Here is a 27072-nt window from a genome sequence, read left to right as displayed (position 1 = left end):
TTTTCATTTATTTGTTATAGAATGTTTTCTTTAACATACTTCAAATAACAAAAGTACATGTAATATGTTATCACAAGAAAAGAAAATTTATATTTCAAATCACAGCCAAATGTCATACATTTTAGATGTATATGAAATAATATAGTAATACTAGTAAGCATTTAAACTAGGTACCAAACTAAATGCATTTTGACTCCTCGGGTGATTACTTACACACCAATTATAATAGTAATAGTACGTTTTTCTTTATGATCTGGTATCCTTGATGTCTGTACAGGCTTTGAAAAATATTCACTTCAAATAGTTACATCAAAGAACAAGTAAAGTAAAATAAGATATTATACCGTAGTAAGTTGATATATTATCATTGACAAATTACAAAATATGTATTACAGAAATACTGATTCAGTTAGTCAAGTCATAAAGTAATCAGTCCAAAATCATCTTTTCCTGTATCAATACGTTTGTTACTTCTGATTCGATTTTCATCAATGCTTTTGTGTTGCTTTTACATTAACTTACATTATGATCATATTGAATGTGTAAATACGCTAGATAAGTCCAGCCGGGAGTACGTCGATCTTGTATAATCAATCTTGTTAAAATTTAAAGTTCCCCTTATCTCAGATGAACTCTTACGATACCGTCAGAGTGAACTGACATGGCATGAAGAACTAACATTTTCAAAAACTCCTTCCGAAGAATAGATACAGCTGGCGACAGGTATTAATCTGAAATAGACAGGATATTATATATATATGAAATTGAGTCAAAACTGTACAGAAATATGGTTCATGGAAATTCAATTTTCGAGTGCTTATATACAAATGTCATAAAAACAACTTCAACCATCGTAAAGAATGAGTTAAAATTTTTAGACACTACAAATTACATCGAAAACATGAGCCTATTAAACAAATCATAATTCAAAAAAATGCGAGATCCTCGATTCAATTTTCAATTCTACCAATTGAGAATGTTTAATGCAAGATATCTCAAGACAAAATAACAATGGAATATTTGTACATAGTACCGAGAACCACCACATTCTTCGTGCAAATTTTGTTTTAGGTATTCAGGTAAGACACCTACTTTTCCCACTTTGACAGTCCGACATCTTGAAAACGTCTACACATTTACGACCGTACAGCATGCCACACAGTGTAAATGGGACTATGGATATATACAACAATCGCTCAACCATATGAATAGTCAGTTTGTTTTATGTATGTCGTATTGGAAACATTTATTGTGAGGTATTTTGAAATGGTTAAAAAGAGAAATAGTTATTTAGCATTTGTCGAAACAAGGATAACAATGGTGAATTTTTAATTGTTCTTCCTTATCTTATCATATGCTGTATTCACGTTAAGTAAACTCATGTTATTTATGTCGTAACCATAAAAATGGGTAATTCATAAAGTTAATAGATTCAAAACTTTCATGCGGAATGTTAACTACGAAATATCCTATACAATATTTTGGGAAAAGTTTGTATATTTTAACATCATTGCATCATAATGACAAATTGAAAATGAAAATTGTAATTAATTACTTGATAGCAAGAAAATAGTAAATACTAAACATGTGAAGAACTGGGCGTCTCATGTGACACGGAACTATTTCTATAATGCGATAAACCGCCAATCGGCAGTTTGCGGTCGTCAATATAAACCATGCACATTCGCCATATTATATTCCCTTTATATAAGCACGAAGATCAATACATCAGCTGATATTTACTTTTCTTTAAAATGCCCTCTATGCCTCTAAAATGCTATCATTTTTATTTATAAAAAACTTTCTATTTTTTGGTTTCTTGGTGCAAATTCAAAAAAGTATATATTCATTTGCTATAAAGATGACCTACGTTTGCTTCCTTTGCTCTGTTGGCAGTTGATATAATTAAAGTCAAGTGAGTATTTTGTCTGGCAGTCAAAATACAACTTGTTTACCTTTTGCTACTTTTGATAACATTAACGCACATTCAGCGCTACTTTCTCTAGCTGATAAACATCTAACATGCTCTAAGTAATAAAAAGAGCATCGAAACACGAGGCTATCTGATTTGTACGAGGGGGGCGTCCTTTTTGTATAATAAACAAAAATAAAAACACGTTCCCTGTTGTCACAATATGAAACCCAAGAAAAGGTAACCATAGAACGAGCATCTAAATATGATATTTCTATTGATATCACTTTCCCAGTCGTCACATTAAGTTAATTTAAGAAAGAAAAAAGAGCCAATGAATGATCATGCTATGGTGTGCGGGTATCTCCAGTTAACGCACTGTGCATGTAAATGTATATGATTTAACTCTAAAATTTTCAACAGAAAAGGTCCCAAATTATTATATAACTTATTTAAAGATCCTGTTTGTTGTTATTAAGGTTGTAACAACATTTAAGTGAAATTTTATATATGTATATAATTATGTTTCTAAAACATTTTTCAAACATCAAAGAATATGAAAAATATGTACTACAAATATTTGTTCACCTTATATGTAATCATTAAAATATATGCATTCATTTCTTATTGAAAAATTTGACTTAGACTTTACAGAAAATAAATTTCAAATTACCTACTTTTATATGTATGAAATGTAAATTCGATAATATCTTTACAAAAATTGCTTTTTAGAACATACAATATTGATAAATCTTCATTTGAGCATTTCATTTATGTTATAAAACCATAAAAAATTGAGTAACACGATGTTTAAACATTATTTAACACTTGTTTGACATTTCTAAAGAAGTGTTTGTTAACATTGTTAAAAGACGCATACATGCATGCTAAATAGATAGGACTCGATATAGAGATGATGCACTTTAGAAATACTTTAGAGATTTACCCACTTCTTTCAAATGCGTCAGTTACGACTGATGTGAAACAAGATAATAACTTGACATAATGTGCATTATTATTCATGAAATGTCCGTTAAAGATATACAAATATTGCGTGAATCGTGGATATCAACTTTAATAATTATTGATAGTAGAGTAATAATTCAATCAATGATGAAGTTCAGAAAATAAGTGTGTTTATAAAGTCAATTAATATCATTGTCCCCTCCAACTCTGTTTAATGCACCCAAATGAATTTCGGCATATGATGTCGTCTAGTCGTCCGATTGTTCGTTAAAAATTGTGTTTCCTGTCGGTATATTTGAAAAGATGGAAAAAATCAAAACTTCTCCGCAGACATGTTAATCATAATGGGGCAATATTCAAAGTATACGTTTGGATTCCTTGGTACAAATCTGCTCGGCAACATTTGGCAAAAAAAATCATAATGTCATTCAAAAGATTATTAAGTATATATCGGAGAGAGAATACAATGTACAATGTTTTCATTGTTTTATGCTAATTATATTAAAAGGGATAATTTTTTGTTAGCACTCAAATTATCATTCCATACTATGTATACTCTGTCCTTATAAATGATAATTACACACATGAAGGTGCTTGCTTAATCGTTTCCTCAGGTATGATGATAAAGATTTACTTCTACAAATTATTTCAACTTTTTTTAAGTTGTGTGTAATTAGTGCTAGATGTCTTGGTTATGAATTGTGGAAATCACATGAAACAAAAAATACAAAAGAGTCTTAACCATGCTCTGTGATGAGATCATGTTTCGCAAAGTAATGCAACAAGAATATTCACTGAACATTTTATACAATGACATATTTTCTAGTATCTTTTTCGCCTCACATAAGTAGATACCAGACGTGAATAAAATCAAGTCGTTCTATATCAATCAATCAATAAATCAATCGTAAATCATATCTGCGGTGCATCGTTATATCTGACGCGTTATTCGATTATTACGATTGGTTATGTGGCGAATCATTACATTACCATTCAAAATGTTGGTTCGGTTTAGAACACCTTTGAAAAATAGAAATCTTATTCGTGTCATGAAAATCATTTCTGTGTGATATATTCACTTTTTATTTCTTTCCATTTTACGCTCGACAGCATACATTTGATTCTCATCTTTGATTGTTTTAAACTTTTGAGAATAGAAAACATACATATGTTATGAAATCACTCAGAACTGTGTGTTCTGAACACTTTTTCACCCCCCTTTGCCACTTGCAGTATAAATTTAATTCTCATCTATTTGTATTCCTTTTCATTATCATTATTCCTTACTATGTCATCTTCTTTTTCGTCAACAAGAGATTTTAGGAAATGTGATTTTACCCAGTGGTTATTTTTCTTACACAATGCACATGTTATTTAAACTTTATTTCAGTTACTACTTTCAACGTTGTATGCGATTGTATGCCGGTAAAGTTATCAACGTCTATAGCAACGTCATCTACATACCCTCATCCAATAGTTGTTACTGACAAATATGACAGAAGACGACAATAACATTATTAGTATGTATTCAATGATAAGAGTAATAATTCGCTTAGAAAACTAGCATTCAATGTGTCATATTTATTTCCAATTCATATTTCAATAGTTCAGGGAAAATCCTGTAAACATCAGTATTGCTTCAAGTTTTCAAGATTTTATTGTTCATTCAATACACAATGCAAAGGGAATATAAGGTTAATTACAAATTACAAACAATTGACGAGGTATGTATAACTCACACACTTCATCATATAACATCATTTCTACATGGACAGGAGACAGTATAACATTCAGTCAAAATGGAACGAGTTATTTAAAAAAACAATAATCAAAATTCAACACAATGTTTAGTCAATACTTTCCTAAGAGTTTGTCAACACTTTCCAAACATGTTTATATACCACATAATTGGAAGGGTCAGTGTTCATGTTTTAATGATTTCTAATGTAAGCTCTTTTATAATTTGTTAAAATTAGTTTTATTACCAAAAGTTGACATCATCGTTACTTAAATTCAATTGCTAATGGTTTTGTACCAGTTTTTGTCATATATAATTATATAAGAGGTAATTTTCTTTAGACATAAAAATATGCTTTAAAAAACTTAGGCTGCACTCTTTTCTAAATTGCCAAATCCCTAACTTTTACAGCTTTAAAAAAGTAAAGGTTTAACATTTTTGTAAAATCGATCTATTTGAAAATTCAAAGGTTTGACAGAGATGTTTGGACTTTTTTATTTAAAATACATGGCTTTGTAGCTTGTTTGGCAATTTTTGCTTTGTTTTGAAAAAAAATGAGCCAGACACCTGCATATTTGTATTCATTTACGATTACTTAACTTTAATTTTTGAATGTAAAAGTATAGTAAAGTTATCTTTCCCTTAAAAAAATCAAGAACTTTATTTAGGAAGAAATTATTTAAGTTTTCAAGCATCACAGTAATCAGCGGAGATATTAAAAAGGTTTTGCAGTTTTTCCTGCAATATCTGTCATTAAAATGGTGCCATCTGCCTCAAGTATCATGAAAAGCTTATAAAATATATAGCTACAGTGTCGAACTCATTATGTTGAATTTTACACCTCATGAATTATAACTGATGTAGATGAAATCACTAAGAGAAAAAATCAGGAGAGATAAATTTTCACCCTGTCTGATACCCACATTAGAATAGGAGTAATCTGCTTTTACTCTATTTACAAATATGCATGACTAAGCGTTTTCATACATATTTTTATAACCTTTATGAAAGATTCATATATTGTTAAGAATAAGTTTTCCCCAAAGATTACTCTCCAAATAGTATCTAAGTGTGTATTTATACAACAATATTGAATTTATAAAGGAAAGTTTCAAAATCTATTACCAACATGAAATTACCACTGTATTATCTAAACGTATATTCAAAATAATCATAATAGTAATGTTTTGTATTTCAGTACCAATTGTGACTGCATGTATCGCTGCTTTCATCTGCTTGGCAGCATTTGTAATTCTTATCGTTATAATTTGCAGAAGGTTAGTTCGATAATTGTTGATATGTTTTTTGTTTTGTATTTTTTATATTTATATACCAACATAGGTTTATGTGTTGCTTGACAAGCGAAATAAAATAAAAGCCATGTCAGATCAATCTGACTGAAGTTTACATCTATTTAGGCTATTTCTTGCACGTTGTCAGGAGAATGACTGCCTTGATGTTATTTAATCTAAGGAAAGATTTAGTAAAAAAAACAACAAAAAACAAGAACCAATTTCGAAGATATCGAGGCTGGGACGCAACACCTAACTTAAATTTTAAAAAAATCTCAGTTGGAAAACTAGCATGTAATTGTTTACTTAACACTATTTTTTAAGGTGTTTTTATCTTTTTCTATCTCAAATCCATATATACATTTAAACAACAAACTCTGATTATTACTTACGCCCAAAACAAAGAACTCTGTTCATTATTTACACCAAAAACAAACACACACCATTTATCAACCATTCATACAAAATATCTTTTCACGTATACGTCTTGCATACGAAACAAGACTAGACACCTGGCGATCTCAAGCTCTAAACAACTTATGATCAAATAAAACGATAAAATATCATCAAACAAATCATCAACAAATCATCTTGACCAGACAGAATCACTTCATACAACTCAACCAATATCAACAAAGTATATCTTACCAAACAGATAAACCTCAACAACCAAATAAAATACAACAACCAATACAACTTATTACAAGCAATGAACCCTGTTCAATTAATATCACCACAATTAAATTCAACCAACTTTAACAAATCAACAAAACTCCCTTAAAAACAATTTTCTCTTCTCTTAAAAATAAACGCTACACACTATAAATGTGCCTTCCCTAACTGATGTAATTTTCCCCCAAAACTCGCATATTTGCTATTTGACATTCACATGTACATAACGTTTATACCATAGCAACAGGTTTAAAAATAAACTTTTCATTGAAGCAGGAAGTCATTAACTCGTTGTAAAAAGGTATCTACCGTGAAACTGTTATTATTCTGAAATATGAAGTTCTGATTACCACAGTATTTGTTTTGCCTTTCTTCGGATTTCCCTTGAAAGCTATTTTAGCCATACAATCAAGTTCGTTTTACAGATTGACATTAGACGAAGTATCAAATATCGTTTTCTCTGGAAGTAATTTTAATTTTTGTTAACTTATATTTTTTTTAAGTTTGAAGTAATTTGAAACAAATAAACTGAAATAATTAGACTCAATTTTAATGTGATGATTGTTTTTCCAGTTTACCTGCCGGCTATATGTTAAACGCTATGTTTGTTTTCGAAATCGTGGAAATTACCTACTCAGTGTAAGTTAAGTTTGAAAACCGCATCCCTTTCACAATTATGAAAGCTCGCCAAAGATTGGCCAAAACAAAAAAAAAAGAAAATGTTATAATACATCAATTGTATTAAGTCAAAATATAGATAATTATTATTATTATTAATATGATTATTATTATTATTATTATTATTATTATTATTATTATAATAAATATTTCTGTATCAATACAACAAACTAAACTATAACGTCGTCGTGGAGAGAAAAAAAATATTCATAAATGATGACAACATTCCAAATCTTACAATACACTCAGAGAATATGAATCATGTAATTTGCGAAAACATGTTCAAAAAGGAACATACGGTACAGATTGTCTTACAGCATCACTACATGTACCACATTAATCCAGTGTTTTACAGTATTCCACATTTGTCATCATCGGATACCAACGGACGAATTATTCACATTTATCAGCCGTGGGTTTTTTTCGCCGATATCCAGTCGATAAGAGGTATATCAAAGACAACTTTTTAATTGGTTGCCTCACTATTTCTTGAGACAATTAAAACCAATCAAAACGTTCTTTCTATATGGCATTTAATTTTGGTGAGACGTTATTTCTAGGAAAATTATAACTTTTGTGGTCTCTGCTTGTGGAATAATTTAGTTGGGGGATAATTTTGCCTTTTATATTAAGAAGACACGTGAAACAGTTTTACAACGTGGATACTGCCAGCTATTTTGTTTCTGATTACCTTCTTGTCGAAGAATGTGAATTTTGCTAAACACGGATTTCAAATTTGCACATGTTGCTGTATATCGACGCAATTTTACTCACGATTGATTACATGTTATGCTACATGTTAATCAACCGTGGGTATCCGACGATGATTGTTGCCGATTATTACATTGTTTGTATCATAATTGTGTAATAACAATTTGCAATAACATTTGTACACTTGTTAATAATATAATCATTATTGCATGAACTAGTATTTTTCTAATTAAAATGTTATTTTTCAATATTGCGTTGAAGTAAAACTTGTACACGTATTGCTAATATTAAAGTTTACATGTCATCTTAATATTTTTTCATTATTCACATTTCGACCGATTCTCGTATTGACGGATCTGGATCTAGTGTTTGATATATTTCAGGCATCGGTCTGCGAAAGACAAAAGAAACGAATCAAACAAATGAAGTCACAATGTCTGACTTAGAACCTAACACAGAACAAAACGAGTGTGTTACTAACACTTATGAAAATACCTGACCAAAATATTTATGAAGGTCTAAATAGGCAAGACAATGCTCCATCGGGTGAAAATGTACCAGCATCTGTATACAGAAACCAATTATTCAGATTGCGAAAGGTAAATACACAATAATTCGATAGTAATAAAGTTTTGTAAATGTCGAGTGTCATATACGAGTATAACACATCGGTAAATATTGAAAATAATTTCTTTTGAATAAAGAAAAAATAAAACATAATCGTTGCATACAATACAGATTACATATACTATCTACCAAGCTTGATATACAAAGTGGTATATTTTCCGTCCTTTTGAATCGCGTTAATGTACTTTGGCTGTGCCAAAGGCACATGAGATTTCTCCTGTAATTTAGCCAGACAATTAATACAAAAACTTAACGAGTAACAAAGGAATCAAACAATGGAAAATTTTACTTTATTTCAATTTGTGTTTTATTTTGATATAATGTTAGCAGCTATGTTGAAAATTCCCCAAATGGTTTATTTGTTACAATACCATCAAACGTAAAATTCAAATATTGCTTTTTCCTATGGTTAAATCAATTAATGTACATTTGCACCACCATTCTGTTAAATTACAGTACATGTATGTCATATTCAAATTATATGGCAAATATAACGTACCGTCTTTAAAATAAGTCACGCTTCCTTATGGTGTTTATTATAACTTATTTCGACAATTCATTTTTATTTCTTTACAGCAAAACTCAAAACGTTAGTCATCGACAGTCGGACACAAACAGTTTAGAAAAAGAGCATAACAATACGCCTGATAAGGATAGTATTTGTGACAGCATACATCGTGAGAACTCGTCAAATGAATATGAAAGTTATAAAACTAACGCAACTGATCAGATGTACGAAACACTACAAAAAGACAAATGACACATATTTAGAACGGCGTTACCTAAGATTAAGGAACACGAGGTTTTTTTGTCATATCTTTAAACTAGACATTTCGCGTGACTTAAATGAACGCTAGAACTTGTGAAACTTTAGGGCTAATATACACATGTTTAAGCTAAATGTGTTGAAAGAGATGTAATTGTTATCAATAGTTTTGTAAGAAGAATTCAGCAACACCTTTAATAATCTGATAGATTCCATGCATACATATGAAGCATCTATAATAAATTGATATGATGAAGTTGGATTTATAATAATAATATTCTTATCTAGAGAAAAAGGAAACATGTATACTTTTTATGACGGCCTTATGATTTAACAATGACAAAGAAATAGACAAATAATTTATAACGAAACAAAGAAAAGTACTTGTAGATCTATACAAAATTTGAAATCTTTTTTGTTCAAACAAAATTTTTTATGTATCTTAATAATGTAAAGCTAAGATATTTTTATTCATTCAATCGACTGACAATCGTATTAATCATATTATTTATAGATTAACTCATTATAATAAAAACATCATCATCAATAGCTAACAATTTAAAGTGGTTTCAGTTATCATCATGTGTCTAATTGTAAAATAAGAAAAAACATTTTCAGCTGGTTTTGAAAGATTATAATGCCAAATATTGCTTAATAGTAAAATGTAATTTGTTCCAGACGAATGCTTAAAATACATATAAGAATTATTGGAATAATAAGTATGATGTATAGTATTCAGTACAAGTTCCTTATGAGCGATAAAGCGTAAATTAAGCAATTCATTGTGAGAGAAACTTGCAATTTCACTACATATAGAACGATAGTTATGAGATTTATACACCATAATTGTAGTGTAGTATTAAACCCTAAAATTGAGAAACATTTAATTTTGGTGAACGTGTCGGTCGATTAAGTTTTATTTATATTGTTACAGAACTAATCTGGCCATTCCATAAAATATAATAAGCACATTTTTTAAGATAATGAGCATATTTATGTAGAACTATTGAGTTGTTTTAGGGTATTTCATTATTGTATTGTAGATTACTTTGACAGTGTTATTTAATTCACAGTTTTTGCAGTGATAACTTTGTACAAGTTGTAACATTTTAAAGGATGCGATTGTGATATCTAAGATTTACAACAGTTCTTCCATATATCATTGTGTTCTTTGTGTCAAGCTATCATCCCTAAACGATGAGAAGATACAAAATTAGTAACAGTTTTGTGAGTTTCCAATCAGCGGATGACTATGGAATGTAACATTTCAATAATAAAGTTATGAAACGTTCATATAATCTACAACAGGAACTGACTAAGATCATCTTATCTCTTCTTCTTTAAGTACGCGATTTAAAAAAAAAAAGAATTAAAAAGAAAGCGGCTAATTTTAAATTTGTAAATATTTTTGATGTTCTAGATCATGTTCAAATTAATTCATGCTGAGCTTTTGAATAATTGATGTACATGCATGATTAAGTTTGAAGTGAATTTTTTGTAGTATGTTAAACTGCATATTGATAGCAGGAATGAATTTATATTTTACCTTCTTATTGCATAATTATACTACATATTTAGATATTGCAAATATCTGCTAAATCTAGCATCATGTTTCTTGTTGTACATAAAGTAATAATATGTTATGTTAAATTATATTTAGCTTAAAAGATGTTCTTCACAATGTATATGTTTTATTATTCAAGTTAGTCTTTTAAATAAAATCAGAAGAACAATCAAGGTTTTTTAATTTTTTTATTGCCGAGTAAACTATCCTTGCTAGAGATTGTTCTGATTCTGCAGTTTCAAACTTTAACTTGCTCTGACATCAGTTGACTGAACTTCGTTTTTACACTGCTATCAAACTATGTGTTTGATAGAAGAATAGCATGAAGCTTGTTAGAATTTATATTTTATATCACATTTTCTATGTATGATTTGGACAATGTTCGTCCAACTTTAAGTCACACCTTGGTTTGGAACGTTGTTTTTTGTTTGTTCAAACTTTATGTCAAGCTTTCTTTTGATAAGTTATCAATACCTTTGACAACAGAAAATAAAACTTTTGACATCGGTTAGCTGTTAGCCATGTTCAGTCCTTACAATGTTTTGGTTTACTCCGTGATGCCACCATAGGGAAGAGCAAATTTAAAATAAATTTACTGAAAATTCACCTTTCGAATTATTTTTTATACACAAACGGCTAATTCAAGATACAATGAAAGAAAATATAAGATGATAACTTATCTAATATTGCCGACCATGTAACGTTCAACATTGAAAGTTGCACTGATAGGAACACTGGTTGAATCAAAACGTCATTCAGACAAATATTCCGTAAAAGGGATATGACTCGGCAACTGAAAACTCTAGCTGGACTTAAATTCGTCTGTTGATGATGAAAAAAATAATTAATTTAACTGTATTTATTTATTTATTTATCTTTTATGAATATATGAATAGGCTAAATCTAGCTGTGTAACATGATATATAAACTTTAACGTTTTTCCTTTTCCACTGAAATGCACAGATGTTTACAAATTCAATATTACATTTACCCCGAAGTAAATGTAAAAATATATATATACACATTAAATGAAAAGGAAAAATATAGGTTATAAACAAAATCGCTCAACCAACCAACTATTTAAAAAACCTTTAAACTTAAAACTCGAGTCAATTTGTTTTTCGTATTGTAAACAATTTATGTTACGTATTTTGAAATGGTTAATTAGTTGTTTAAGCAAAAAAGTTATATTATTTGTTGAAACAAGGATGTAAATGATGATTTTATTCTTGATCTTCCTTCTTATATGTTGTATACATGGTAAGTAAATTCATATGTTATTTATGTCATAGGCAAATTAAACGATAGAAATGGGAAATTTATATTTAATCGATTCAAAACGTCACTGTGTAATGTTTACTACGAAATATCCCACGAACTATTTTGGAAATCTTTTTACATCATCGCATCATACTGACTTGTTTACTTTAAATAATAAAAAATGAAATTGTAGTTAAGTAATTGATATTGAATATGGTAATACTAACTGTGTGAAAAGCTAATCGTCGTATGATAAGGAACTTTTATTACACTAAGATATATGTATTTCAGATTCAAACGGTCAATCACGACTTTGTGGCGATGAATATAAACCAGGTATGTTCGCGATAAATACCCATTCATATAATCATAAAGATATATACATAAGCTGATATTTACTTTTCTTTGAAAATAATGAGCTACCATGTAATATATCTTAAATCTCGAAGTATTTCGAGCAGTACGTTATTATAAGACGCATACATGTATGGTAAGATGGATAGGACTCGATATGGAGATAATGCATCCGTTTACATTGCTTTAGAATACTTTAAAGATGTACGAACTTCTAATGCGTCAGTTACGACAGATGTAAAACCAGATAAACCTAGACATAATGTTCTTTATTTTTCATGAAATGTCCGACACAGATATATAAATGTCGCGCGAATTGTGGATATCAACCTTATTAGTTACTGATAGTAGAGTGATAATTTAATCAATGCTGTAGTATGCATGTGTAGACAATATGAATCATTGCCCCTCCAACTCTGTTTAATGTGCAAAAAAATTCGGTGTATTATGTCGTCTATTCGTCCGCACCTCCTTAAAAAGATTTGTGTCATCTCTGCATATTTGACGATATGTTAACCATAACGTTGCAATTATCAAATTGCACGTTTGGATTCCTTCATAAACTACAAGTTTTGAGTCCACTTAATTAAGGTATAATCCACCTAATGCATTACCTCCACTTTGAAGAGTATTCAAATAGGCTAGATCTACTGTCAATTGCATTGTAACTGAGGGGCGCGGGTTCAAGCCCCAGAAGAGGCAACTTTTTTTCTTTCTTTTCTTTTTCTTTGAACATTATTTGTGTCTCTCAGATCACTATTCAGAAGAAAATAGTGTTTTATTTTAATTATGAAATAATAATTGGCATTTTGGGCTAAATTGTGCCAAATTTATTATCAAATATGGTACCTGATATTTTCAAAGTCTAATAAAATAAAAACTAGATGGTAAAAGTATTTTATATTTGACAAGCGCAACCAATATACTTTTAAGAAAATTTATGCAAATTTTGAAAACAGCCCCTGATTTAGGTAAATTTTAGGGATATTTTGAATCAAGTAGAAAAATGATCAAACAACTACTTAAAATTGGTGGGGTAGGGTAACATTTATATACCTATTTCAAACATTTTGAGTAGAAACAATAATTTTTATGGGTCATTTGTTAGCTGATTGCTATTATTTGTTTCTTAAAAATGTTTCATGGAAAACATTTTTTCATAATGATTATAAAATAGAATATTTAGAGTTTCTCATTTCTGAAAAAGAGCCCTTCTAATAGCCAATTTTTACTTAAGAAAAATCTCCAGAACTCATAAAAACCATACGGTAAACTTTGTTTAAATTTTGCATTCTTGTGTCTTTTAAGGTATATAACTGACCTATGTTGTCAATTTTATAGTTCCTTATAGTGCCCATTAGTGGACTCATACCTTAATATCTGTTGAACATTTGGTAAATATTTAAATCATAATCAGACGATGTTATCCGAAAAGATTTTTAAAAATAGATCGGAGTGAGGATACAATGTACTATGTGATCACTTTTTATGTAAACTGTATAAAAGGGATAACTTTTTTGTCAGTAACAATAACATTCCCAATGTAGGGTAATCTACCAAATATCATAGTCCTGAGGCCAGCAGATTAGGCTAAACACCATAAACGTTTGATCGTTGTTGTTTATGATTATTATAATTGGTGTTTTAAAAATATATTAGGATTCGTGTTAAGTCTTTGGGAACTTTTTGATCCTGAAATATCTTTAATAATATATTTAGAGTTATAGAATGACATCTTAATATAGCAGAGAAACAATAATTAGATTGACAACTAGAATAAAAACTCTTCTTTTTTGACATTTATCGTAACACTTTCTCCTAACAACAACAATCGATTATAATTTCTTAAACGCTTCTTGTTTTGTTACGTCTAGTTGTAAAAATATGCAGCAACGACAATTTGACGTCAAATGAACTTGCCTACATAACAACAACAAGAGTTCCGACGTTTCAGCAGACACTTTGTGAGTGTTCTATAACTTCAAGCACTTCAGAGGTCGATATTTTATTCTCTTTTGTTGATGATATGGTTCCTCAAAGCTTAAGCTTTAAAGTCAACAATAATGAAATAGAGTCAGGAGGGGAACATACATTCACAACAAAGGATCGAAGTTTTATGCTTTCTGTCCATACAAATGATAATTACACATATGAAGGTGCTTGCTTAATGGTTTCCTCAGGTATGATGATAACGTCAGGTAATTTCTACATATATTTTAACTATATAAACCAGTTGTGTGCGAGCCTGGTGTATGAATGATTTACTGACGATTGAAAGTCTTTACACGACAAAATCATTCCTATCAGGATCCTTTCTGTCTGATTGCATTATGTGAACCATTCCATATTTTTACCAGTTTTTGTATTCATGTCAACTCATGTTTACTTACGTCACATATTAAAACCTGACTGAAGAATAATAATAATCTATTAATGACAAGTGATATTAATAAAACATTTAGTTTTCTTAATTTTCTTAATCGTAGGATTAATCAAAAATAATTCTGATTAGGAAAGACTTAATAAGTCACTGAGAAGATTAGATTTACTTACATTCCTATGTGTTATAAATTGTTTCAACTTAAAGTGTATCGCCTTCCAGAAGTAAAAACCAGGGACAAAACTTAAATTTAAATGAAATTAGGTCATTTTGTTTCATTAAATGAAAGAAATGAAAGCTCGAATGTCGAGGGATCACTTTGTTTCATATTTTTATACTTCACAACAGCAGGTGTCAAGTGCTGTGTGGCAGCTGTAAAATGTTGCCCCGTAGTTCACTTCAGTGTTGTTATATTTTTCTGGTCCTTTCGGGCTCATTGATGCCAGCACTATTCAGTATTGAGAATTGAGTACCGCTCATTATGCTTCATGTACAGACTCAATCAGACCGAGTGTTCAATTCTCTTGTATTTTTGTTGTGATTAATGCTTCCGATGGATCACATTGTTACCAGAAATGCACATGTATCGGTTGAACAAAATAACTTTAGCGTCGTGGTAAATGATAGAATGCAACCTTAATTACAATTACAATGCCAAATCTTACAACATACTCACAGAATATAAAGTAAAAAATAACTTACATTTATCATGTCAACAAGCACGCAGAAAAAAATGCAATGGTTCGTGTGATGTTGTGGTTAGCATACTGAACCGACAATCCAAGGACTGCGTGGTTCGAGTCATTGTTGCAATTTTTCGTGTTTTTTTTTCTGTTTATATATTATAACTAACATTTAAAATACCTATTTCAGATACATATTTCAATGTTCTATGTGACCGTACATTGCCTCATACTACAACAGCAATGACATCATCATCGTTAGATCCTGACTCAAGTTCAAGTGTGAGTACAAACAAGTATAAGGAAAAATCAACAGACGAGGACAACAACCATATACTAAGTGTGTATTAAGATAATAATAAAAGAAACGTGAGATTAATAAACAAATTAATAAATTGTAGCACATATTTTTTCTATAAAAGATAAAAAAAATATCTTAAACTTAAAACATGTTTTAAAAGAATTTCTTTTTGTTGTTCATATTTTCATATTTTCTGTAATAAAAAAAACCCCTACAAATATATAAAATGAACAAGATACAATACGTGTCTGATAATTTTGTTTTAAACAGTATTAAAAAAAATAATAAATTTTTAACAATTTGTTGTTGCATTGCTTCTATATTTAAATTATGTTTATAAGAATCGACTTATTATTGCACTGTAGCCCTGATTGTGTTACCGGTACTTGGTGGCAGTGTCATTGTCATCTTGGTAATCATTTTCGTGATTTGTATGAAAAGGTTCGTTTTAATTTTTTTTTCTTTGTGCCTTTTTGTTCTGCGATAAATGACTGAGATACCTAACTATTTGAAACACATAGTGTGATTTGCGAAATAATGTTCAAAACGACATGTGCCTTGCAGTATTGCTTGGTAGCAACAGTAGCTTATTCTAGTGATTAATAGTACTGCATATTTGTTGCTGATCATAGCATTGTTTTAGCACTGTTATTGTTTTACAAACTATTTGTAGTTACATTTATTTTGCAAACTTGTTAATTATACAGTTATTTGTATAAACGTACTATGAGTAGTAACAGTATCAAATGTGTTTCTGATTAAGATGTTTTTTAAAAATACATGTTAGTATATAAATAACACATGGGTTTGTGGGCAACAGTAAAAATATCATCCCGAGGAAAATACTGTTACCCGAGGCGTAGCCGAGGGTAACAGTATTTTTACGAGGGATGATATTTTTACTGTTACTCCCAAACCCAGTGTGTTATTTTATTTTATTACCCGGAACAAAAATACTGTGATGATCTGAAAGTGTCAACTAAATCTAACTTAACAAAATAAACCAAGAGTAACAATAACTAAACTGTCCTTACCTTTTAAGTTTTAAGTGTACTTTAGGCCTACTTGAGAAGTTTTCTTTTTTCTTTTATTCTTTAAGCAAGTGATGATATCTACAAATCATAAAACATACAATAAGCTAGGTTTTATTTAGAAAACAAAACATTAACCCATTTAACGGTAATGATCTGTTGAAATCTGATCCTTTTTGTTTCCAGAATACTCTTAACATGGTTTTGACAAAAACAGCGATGATATCCTATGTCTGTCCACCATATCTGTAACGTTTCACTGATTAAAAATTGTTAAATAATCCTTTGTTGCAATGCTTAAAAACGTCTGCATGTTCCAGTTTGACACAAAAATTATTTACATTGCAATTACTTCGTTGAAAACGGATGTTCAATTTTTGACTATTCAACAAAAAGATATTTTATACGCGAAAAGCACACCAGGTGCGAACAACTAAAATTTTATGAGAGTCATAGTTACTCCAGAGAAGAAATTGATGTCCTATCGGGATTTAACGTCGAAAATAAGAATGAATCGAGAAAAAAATGGCGGCCATTTTATTTTATTTTATTTAGAAAATAGACCACGTGACCAGATTTTATACTGTTAAAAAAATACTGTTACCTATGTAACAGTACAAAATTCTTAGTCACGTGTGTACACTTGCATTAACAGTAAAAAATAACTCCCAGAGGCCTACGGGAAATTAGCATTAATGAAAAAAGTGAGGGTAAAATAAACAATTTGTACATGTGTTGCTAATAATAAAGTTACATGGCATCCATAACAATACATTATTTTTATTCATGATTTCCTATTAAAATAAGAGTTGCAAAGATGGTATCCATTGTCTGGTATATTTCAGGCATCGGGCGATTGAAAAGACAAGAGACCAAGCAATCAATCAAATAAAGTCACAATGTCGGGTTTAGTACCAAACATAGAGCAACGTGAATGTTGATACTAACACTTACGAAATACCTGACCAAAATGTTTATTGAGGTCTCGACAGACAAGGAAATGAATTACCGGCTGACACGTACCAACATCTTTATACAGAAACAAACAATTCACATGGCAAAAGGTAAGTACACAAAATTTTAAATAGCAATAACAAATTTGCAATGTCGAATGTCATAAATAAATAATAAGTAATTATCAATATAATAAATTTTGAATAAAGAATAAAATACATAATCGATGCACACAATGCAGTTTTATTTATGTCTTCCAAGCTTAATATATTAAGTGTTATATTTTCTGTCCCTTGACATACTATGATTAATTAGACTCGATATAGATTTATAACGGATTAAATAGTTAATCAAGAATTGAATATCATTTTGATAAAATGTTTTGAAAACTCTCAAAATGGTTAACATTTAGTGATAAATGTAATTGTTGCCTTATCTACGGGGAAAACAATTAATGTCATTTGCAACACCATTCTTATAAAACTAAAGTATGTGTCTGCAATATACAATGTAAATCGCACATATAACGTACGTTCAATACAACACGAAGGTGGTTATTATTACAATTCATTTCCATAATTTATTTTACTTCTTTTTAGTCAATATCTAAACCTTAATAACCAACAGTCGGACACAAACAATTTGGAAAACGAGTTTGAGAATACGTCTGGAAAAGGTAGTTTTAGTGACGGCATACACAATAAGAATTCGTCACATGAATATGAAAGATATAAAGCTAACGCAACTGATCAGATGTACGAAACACTACAAACAGACGAATGAACTTGGTCTAGACTAACTTTGCCGAATGATTAAGGAACACACACGAGTGACGTTAAGGGCATTAGCTCCCTTTAACCATGAAATTGAGGTTACATGTGACTTAAATGAATGATTTAACTTGCGAAGCTTATATAAATATGTTTTAGGATTAATAGAGTGTATTTTACGTGTACATATATTTAGAGTTTTGTTAGATAATTTCACCACATGCACACCTGTAATAATATGATAAATTCAAATCTGACCAATATTAAATTGTTTGGATTAGGTAAGAGTTCTTTTTTAAAAAAACAAATATTCAGATAAAAAGCATAACAATGTAAAACTATTGAGTTGTAAATAAAAAGAGGATACAGGAAAATAGTTGATGAAGACATCCTCTGATTTCCAAGTTAGCAGAAACACAACTATATGAACTAACATTTAAGACTGTGGACATACTAAATAAATCTTAGTCCTAACTATATACAGGTGTTCTGACTGTGTATACACAGTTAATTTCAAAGTATTTTAAGGATAAGCAATTTATGTTTTAATGCTTAGTGTAATTATATACCATTGCCAATTCATATTGATGGTGTAATTCAAAGAACCATTGAAACACAGTTTAATAGTAACCATGGTAACGTGATAATATATAAAACTGTTTTGACCATTTTCAAGCATTGTTGTTCATTTAAATATTTAAAATGGAACAAATTTTGATTAACTATGAACAAATTTTAAATAAAATCATAAAGAAAGCTATTATTCACAGAAATTACACCGTCAGCATGCAACTGATATTTATAAATATATAATGAAAAACTTGAAAATGTTTATTCTTGTGAATTGTGTGTTTATACTTTTGACTGACATAAAACTATAATATGTTTGTATCTGATTTTAAAAGATTTTAACGTTTTTGCACGTTAGACATAGTGCTCTCATACATATATATGTTTGAGCTAATTCTGAGACAGAGGCAAATTTGACCATTAGTGAACCTAGCCCTTTATATTTTACCTTCATTTAGAATATACGTATTTAGATATTGTAAAATGTCATGCTGCTAAATCTAGCATCAAGATTACTATTATTGTAATGGACATAAAATTGTGATATTTTATGTCATATTTAGCCCAAGAGATGTTGTACATTATATAATGTATATATGTTTCATTATCTATGTGTGTCTTTGAAATAAAATGAAAAGAAGCAACAAGATTTTTGCTATTTTTAAAGCCGATCCCTGCTAGAGATTGTTCTGATTTTGTTGTCTACTTTACCTTGCTAAGACATTAGTTGACTGATCTTGTATTTTCACATGGCTAGAACGATAGTTTGTCTATTATCTTTTCTCCATAATTATGTATCTTTAAATTGAAATTTTATATAAAAAAAAAAATCTATGAAAGGTAATGAGATTATTAGACTATGTTTGTTAAATGGGCCCATTTACATATTCTCTTATTTTACTCCTTGTTTGTTATTGCTCTATTGGAATCGTTTTTCACCGCTTAACTTAGAGAGATTTTTTTTCTCTTTTCTTCTTTCCTCTCCATCACCCTCCATACTGAATCTTTACCATGTTTCCTTATGTCAAATGGCCTATCATGTTATATTTCACTTATATATTCCAGGACTTTGTTTTATAGTTTATGTCACACTTTCTATGAAGAATGTGGACTTTGTTCGTGCAACTGAATACCACACTTTGTTTTTGATACGCTGTTTGTTATTTTATCCAACTTTATGTCACACTTTCTTTTACAATTATGTTTAACGATACTTTCGATAACCGTTAATTTAACTTTTAAAAGCTGTCAGACATATTAAGTCCTTAAAATGTGTTGTTTTCACTGCAACATAAATAAACTGCATACCCATGGAAGAGCAAATCGAAAAAATATATCCTTAATATTAATCTTTTGCCATTATTTTATTACACAAAAGGCTTATTTAAGATACATGTAGAAATTAATAAAAGATGGTTGTTAATTTAATTTTGCCATGTTAGATAAAATCTTGATTTCATCTTAGTTGTTTCCTTTAAAACACAGACCCTAATTAGAAAAAATAATATTGAGTCAATTATTTTAAAACTGCTATGCTTGTATAAGCACACCAGTGAGACACATAAATTTGCGCTGATAGGAGCACTTGTAGAATCAAAACGACATTCAGATAAATTAAATATTCTGGGAAAGAAAGAATACTCGGTAGCAATAAAATGAAAAATCTAGTTTGATTTAAACCTTATTTGTTCATGATGAAACATGTACTTTTGCTTAACTTATATTTTATCAATAAAAATTTATGCTTAGTCAAGCTGGGTGGGGTGAGAGGTAAACTTAACGATTTTTCTTTTTACCTATATAATAAGTGGCATTTCTATGTATGATGCATAAATATTTTTTGACTACGTGTAGTTATACGTACAACGGCTAACTCGAATGTTAGGCATCGGTATTTTTTTTATATTTTTACGGGAATTATTGATTTGTTATCGAGGAAAGTCGGTAAGACGAACTCGGCATAAAAATACAAACAATAATTAACGAACACGATATATATCAATAGAATATAAAATTATTGACACATTCAGTATTGCAGTTACCCGATGTAAATGTAAAAATAGAAATAAACACATTACATGAAAAGGTAGGATGTGGTTATATACAAAAATCGCTCAACCATATAACTATTTAAACGTCGATTCAATTTGTTTTATGTATGTCGTATTGGACACAAATTTATGTGAGGTATTTTGAAATGGTTAACTAGTTGTTTAAGAAAAAAGCTATATTATTTGTTGAAACAAGGATATCAATGATGATTTTATTCTTTTTCCTCCTTATGATATGTTGTATAGATGGTAAGTAAACTCAGGTTATTTATGTCATAGGCGAATTAAACAATAAAAATGGGTAATTTATAAAGCTAATCGATTCAAACCTTCACTGATTAATGTTAAGATGAACTATTTTGGGAAATCTTTTTACAACATTGCATCATACTGACTTGTTTTCTCATAATACTAAAACATGAAATTGCAGTTAAGTAACTGATATTGAATATGGTAATACTATCTATGTTAAAAGCTAATGGAACTATTATTACACTAAGATATTTATTTCAGATTCAAACGGTCTATCACGACTTTGTGGCAATGAATATAAACCAGGTACGTTCGCGATAAATGCCCATTCATATAAACATTAAGATATATACATATATATTCATAAGCTAATATTTACTTTTCTTTGAAAATAATGAGCTACCATGTACTATCTCTTAAATCTCGTAGTAAATCGAGTGTGTTTCAAGTTTTGTAAGCAGTACGTTATTAAAAGACGCATACGTGTATGTTAAGATACATAGGGCCCGATATCGAGATAATGCACCCGTTTACGCTTGCTTTATAATACTTTAAAGATGTACACACTTCTAATGCATCAATTACGACAGATATAAAACAAGATAACAACTTGAAAAATGTGCTTTTTTTCTCGAAAAGTCCGTCATAAATATATAAATGTAACGCGAATATTGGATATCGACAGTATTAGCTATAGATAGCAGAGAGATAATGTATTAAAGTGTGCATGTGTTATCAATACATGTCCCCTCCCAATCCACACGTTTGGATTCTTTGTATTAAGATCAATGTTGCACTTCAAATTTTGTGTCTGTTGAATATCTTTTGAACCTTCGACAAAAATGTTAATAATAATGAGCAATGCCATTCAAAAGGATTTTGAAGTGTATACTAAGGTGAGAATACTATGTTAATCATTGTTTATGACTTGTAAATTATAGAAAGTGATAATATTCTGTCAGTACCTATATTACAATTCCATACTATGCATATTAATCTACCATATATCACAGACCTGAGGCAGCAGATCATGCCCAACACAGAGAAAGTATTGTTTGTTGTTGTTTATGATCATTGGTGTCAAAATGTTTGTTTCCTTTCGCGGAATAAAACAACAATTGCAACACGGAAATAAATAAATAAAAATGCAAAATAAATACACTACTAATTTCTATTAGAAATACGTATACTGCTGGATAAATTTACATTCAAAAGTATGATATCTAATCTAATATTTCTTATACGTGTCTTATTTTGTTACATCTAGCTGTAGAAATATGCACCAATGGCAATTTGATGTCACAAAAACTTGTCTACATAACAACTAGAGTTCCGAAATTTCAGCAGACACTTTGTAAGTGTTCGATTACTTCAACTTCTTCAGACGTCGATATTTCATTCTCTTTCGTTGATGGCATTGTTCCTCAAAGCTTAAGCTTTGGAGTCAACGATAATGTCTTAAAGTCAGGACAGCAACACACGTTCACAATGGAGGATCGAAGTTTAACGCTTTCTGTCCTTACAAATGATAATTACACATATGAAGGTGCTTGCTTAATCGTTTTCTCAGGTATGAAGATAACGTCAGGTAACTTCTACATAGTATTTAACTGTATAAATAAGTTATGTGTTGCACAAGGTGTCTGGTTTATAAATGATTTTGAATGAAATTGGAATCCCATTATTAAAAATAAATGTACGAGTCCTAATAATGCTCTTTTTTTACCTAAAACATGTCATTAAGTCAGTATTATCTGCAATCATATTAATCATTTCAGCGCATTTTAGTTGCAAACTTTTATGTTGCAAACTTATGCGTCAATATTGTTACTTATGAAGGCGTCCTCAGAACTAGCACATGATAAAATAATTATTCCTAATATTTAAAATTTTATAAAATGTTGCATTTTACTGTTTCCGTGGGGTAGCAGCAAACGCTTTTTATCTTAGAAGCTCTTAGTTTTTCGTTTTCATTTCGTTACTACTGTATGCTATACTTCTTGCAACTTCAGTTAAGCTATGTTGATAACTTCCCGTTATTATATTTCATAATGTTTTTTTTTATTAATTAATGAACACGTACTTTATAAACAAAGATCAGATGCATAGCGACATTCAGATAATGCAACACCCCGCCCCCTTCCCCCTATAAATCCAGTTTAGTTTAATAATATTTTATTGCATATTTTGTACATGATTAATTCACACAATCTAACATCAATATCTTAAGCATGAATATAATGTACATACAAAAGGGTTGGACCAAAAGTTATACCAACATTATCTAGGGTCCTCCCCTGAAGGTCTATCTTGTTGGCTTAATGGTAACATAGTAAGTAAATGTGGTTTTTAGAAATTCTGAGATATTTGTTTATATGATAAGCGATATTAATTTCATGTATTTTAACTGGTAGAAAAGAATCGCTTAACCTGAAAACAAAGAAAATTACAAAATGACTTAGTGAGGTAAAATGGAAAAAAAAATATATGCCATTAACTAAATCCAGTCACACTGGACTATCGCAAAGACACTTATTGGGTCACCGAACAAAAAGCAGGAGAGGACACAAAGGCCGTGACATGGAGTGGTCAAGCCAATAAAAGGATAACAATTGACAACAAGATAAAGAAACCCTTAAAAATGTCAAAGTCATAAACAATAATAAAGGCAAGAGAAATAGCAAAATTGTATAAAATTGCCAAGGAAATATCTGTGACTAATAAATATGAGTGAGCATCTTCGAATCTTTTTGCAGTTTTGACTAAAAAAATATAAATAAGTTTGCAAAGTACAAGTTTGCAACTAAAATGCGCTTGAACATATTAAAACTTTATTGGAACATGCAAATTAAATTTTTTACACAGTTTTGACAGAAAAATATTTGTTCTTGTTCTGTGACTTTCAAAACTTAAAGATGTGAATAAATTAGCAGAATATCCGACTAGAATCGTCACCTATCGAATCGCAAAATTTGTACATGACCAGATTTTTTTTTCAATAACTTCGTCAAATCAGAAACTAGGAAGCTGAAACCTTAAACTAAATGTGTCATAAACATTTTTTCAAAATAACATACAATATGATAAACAAGATCAACAAGGAAAGGCGGCGTTCAATGAACCCAACCCCCAAACGACCTAGCAACAAGAACCAGTGGCAAGGAACCCAGACGGACCCCAAACAAAAACGGGACAGGGCACAAGGCAGAGCACGGACAGGCTAATCACTAAAATGATAAATATTATAACCCACCTCCCTTGAGAAAATACGTCCGAGTGTTGTAAATATTCATGTCTCGGTAGCCATTTTGTCAAGTTTGCAACCATTTTTCTCGCTTGATCTAAGTGTGCAACCACTTCACATCCTGCCCCTTGACATTATATCTTTACTATGTACTCTATTTTCCTCATCAAGAACACAAGAGTTATTATGAAATGTGTTTTTTCCCTGATACCATATTTCTTACACAATGCCAATATCCAAAACTATATTTTCAGATACTCTTTTCAACGTTATATGCGAACCAACGCAAAATAAATCATCAACGTCAATAACAACGTCAACGTCATACCCTAATTCAAGTGTTGGAAAGGACAAATATATCAATTCAACTGACAAAGACAAAGATAACATCATTAGTATGTATTCAGCGATAAGAGAGAAGATTAGCATTCAAAGTGTCTGGTTTATTTGCTTATTCATATTTTACTAACACGCATAATCCTGTAAACAGCAATATTGCTGAAAGTATATCGATACAACTATTAATGATGATACAACATTCTTTGCGATCGCGTATTAACAAAGGCACGTTCACTGACTGCAATAGCATCAATAAACATTTATATATTTTGAACTCGAATACATTATTCTCTTTAATGTAATAAAGAAACTTTCAGATTTCATCAGCACCAATGAAGTTACCACTGCTTTATCTTAACGTACATGCAATATTATCATAAAAGCAATGATTTGTATTTCAGTACCAGTTGTGGCGGCCTCTATTGCTGCTTTAGTCTGCAGGGCAGTTGTTATACTTATTGTTATAATTTGCAGAAGGTTAGTTCGATACTTGTTCATATAATTTTCATATATTGTATTCCTCATATAGCTATGATATTCACATTTTGTGGAACAAAATAAGATTGAATTTTTTAGAGATGATCAGAAGTTATGGAGGCCGTTTTGTGATATAGTTTTCATTTCATTGTATCTGTTGAATAAGGTAACTCGAGTGTGTGAAAAAAGTGTTAAATTCTTACGATAAAGTTGTTGTTTTTTTTCAAGATTTAAAATTCCTCTTTTCCAGAAGATCTACTAAAAGAAATAAACTGCCAAAAATAGCCAACCAAGGTGTCACAAAGAAACATAATGACGATGAAGATGACGATTATTACATGACAGAAAATCCAATGTACCAAACAGCAGATACAAAAAGGAATATAGATAATTCAGATAATGAGTATCATTATGCAGAATCTGCTAAACATAAAAAACAGATAAATACTGCCGATTTAAAATGTAACTCTGATTTAAAACAGTTTATCAACAAAGGAAACAATCACGACCATTCAACACGTGTGTCATCTGGCCAGAAAAGAAATCCAACTGTAAAAGCCAAACCAGCGGACGCTAGGCAAAACAATAATAATTCAGCAGTCAATGACAACACGTATGATACAACTAATGCGGCTACTGTTCAACCATTCCAAGGATTTAATGAATATCATCATTTAAGTAACGCAGGAACAGTTAAAGTAGCGGTTGTTGATGTATACAGTACAATTGGTAATGCAAGCAAGTTTCCTGGTCACGAAGTCGAGGAAGACGTTTCCCATTATCATGTCGCAAATGCGCGATAATACTGACATATTCTTTTTACAATCCGACATATTTGTTTTTAATATATTTGTATATTTAGTAAAGATTATTTAGAGCTCTGTCTCTTATCTACATTCCCACTTTAATGTTTACTGAATTTTAAAACATATATGTAGATATTAAAAACGCAAATTATACCCTTTATCTACATGAAACTTGAAAATTCGATTACGCGCTTACCTCTACGTATGTTCAATGGTGTTTTACAATATCTAAAAGGCATTAGTATTAGTAAATAAAATTACTCACCATTATACATTAACATCATGTAATGAAAGGTATAAAAACAATATATTTATTTACCATTCAGTAATTATATACAAAATCTCCTATCCACAGTTCAAAATGCTACAGTTTATAGATCACAGTATATATCTGACAATAAAAAAGGAAAAGAAGAACTTAAATACGTACGTTTCAATGTTTCTTAAACATTTGTACAGATTTGATTTGTCTTTGGTCTCTAGGTAGTTTATTTCACAATTTGGCCTATTATCTGAAAAAGTCTTATTTCTATTAAATGGCAATACATAACATCCAACAGTTGACTGCGAGGTTCTTAAACAGCCTTCTGTGGTTTGGGGTGTCAGCAGATTGGGTAAGTTGGTACATTTCCTACAGAGCAATTGTTCATATTCCCTAGGATATTGTTATTTAC

General features: G+C 30.1%; 1 protein-coding gene and 1 long non-coding RNA gene across 2 annotated transcripts; both read left to right on the top strand.

The window, feature by feature from the left end:
• Positions 1-4258: 4258 nt before the first annotated feature.
• Positions 4259-11644, top strand: LOC132745608 (uncharacterized). The gene is made up of 4 exons (XR_009627871.1): positions 4259-4398; positions 5815-5893; positions 8353-8568; positions 9173-11644. It is a non-coding gene; the product is annotated as an uncharacterized LOC132745608 (long non-coding RNA).
• A 386-nt stretch (positions 11645-12030) lies between these two features.
• Positions 12031-26534, top strand: LOC132745612 (uncharacterized). The gene is made up of 6 exons (XM_060734564.1): positions 12031-12186; positions 12478-12522; positions 14415-14720; positions 25031-25171; positions 25517-25592; positions 25843-26534. Exons 1-6 carry the CDS (start codon positions 12141-12143, stop codon positions 26393-26395), a joined length of 1167 nt encoding a protein of 388 aa, XP_060590547.1. The 5' UTR covers positions 12031-12140; the 3' UTR covers positions 26396-26534.
• The last annotated feature ends 538 nt before the right edge of the window (positions 26535-27072 follow it).

Source organism: Ruditapes philippinarum, unplaced genomic scaffold, assembly GCF_026571515.1.
Source record: "Ruditapes philippinarum isolate M1 unplaced genomic scaffold, ASM2657151v2 ctg4512_1_1_1_1, whole genome shotgun sequence".
NCBI lineage: Eukaryota > Metazoa > Mollusca > Bivalvia > Venerida > Veneridae > Ruditapes > Ruditapes philippinarum.
Note: the sequence above shows the minus strand (reverse complement) of the source record. Positions and strands in the feature narration are given on the sequence as shown.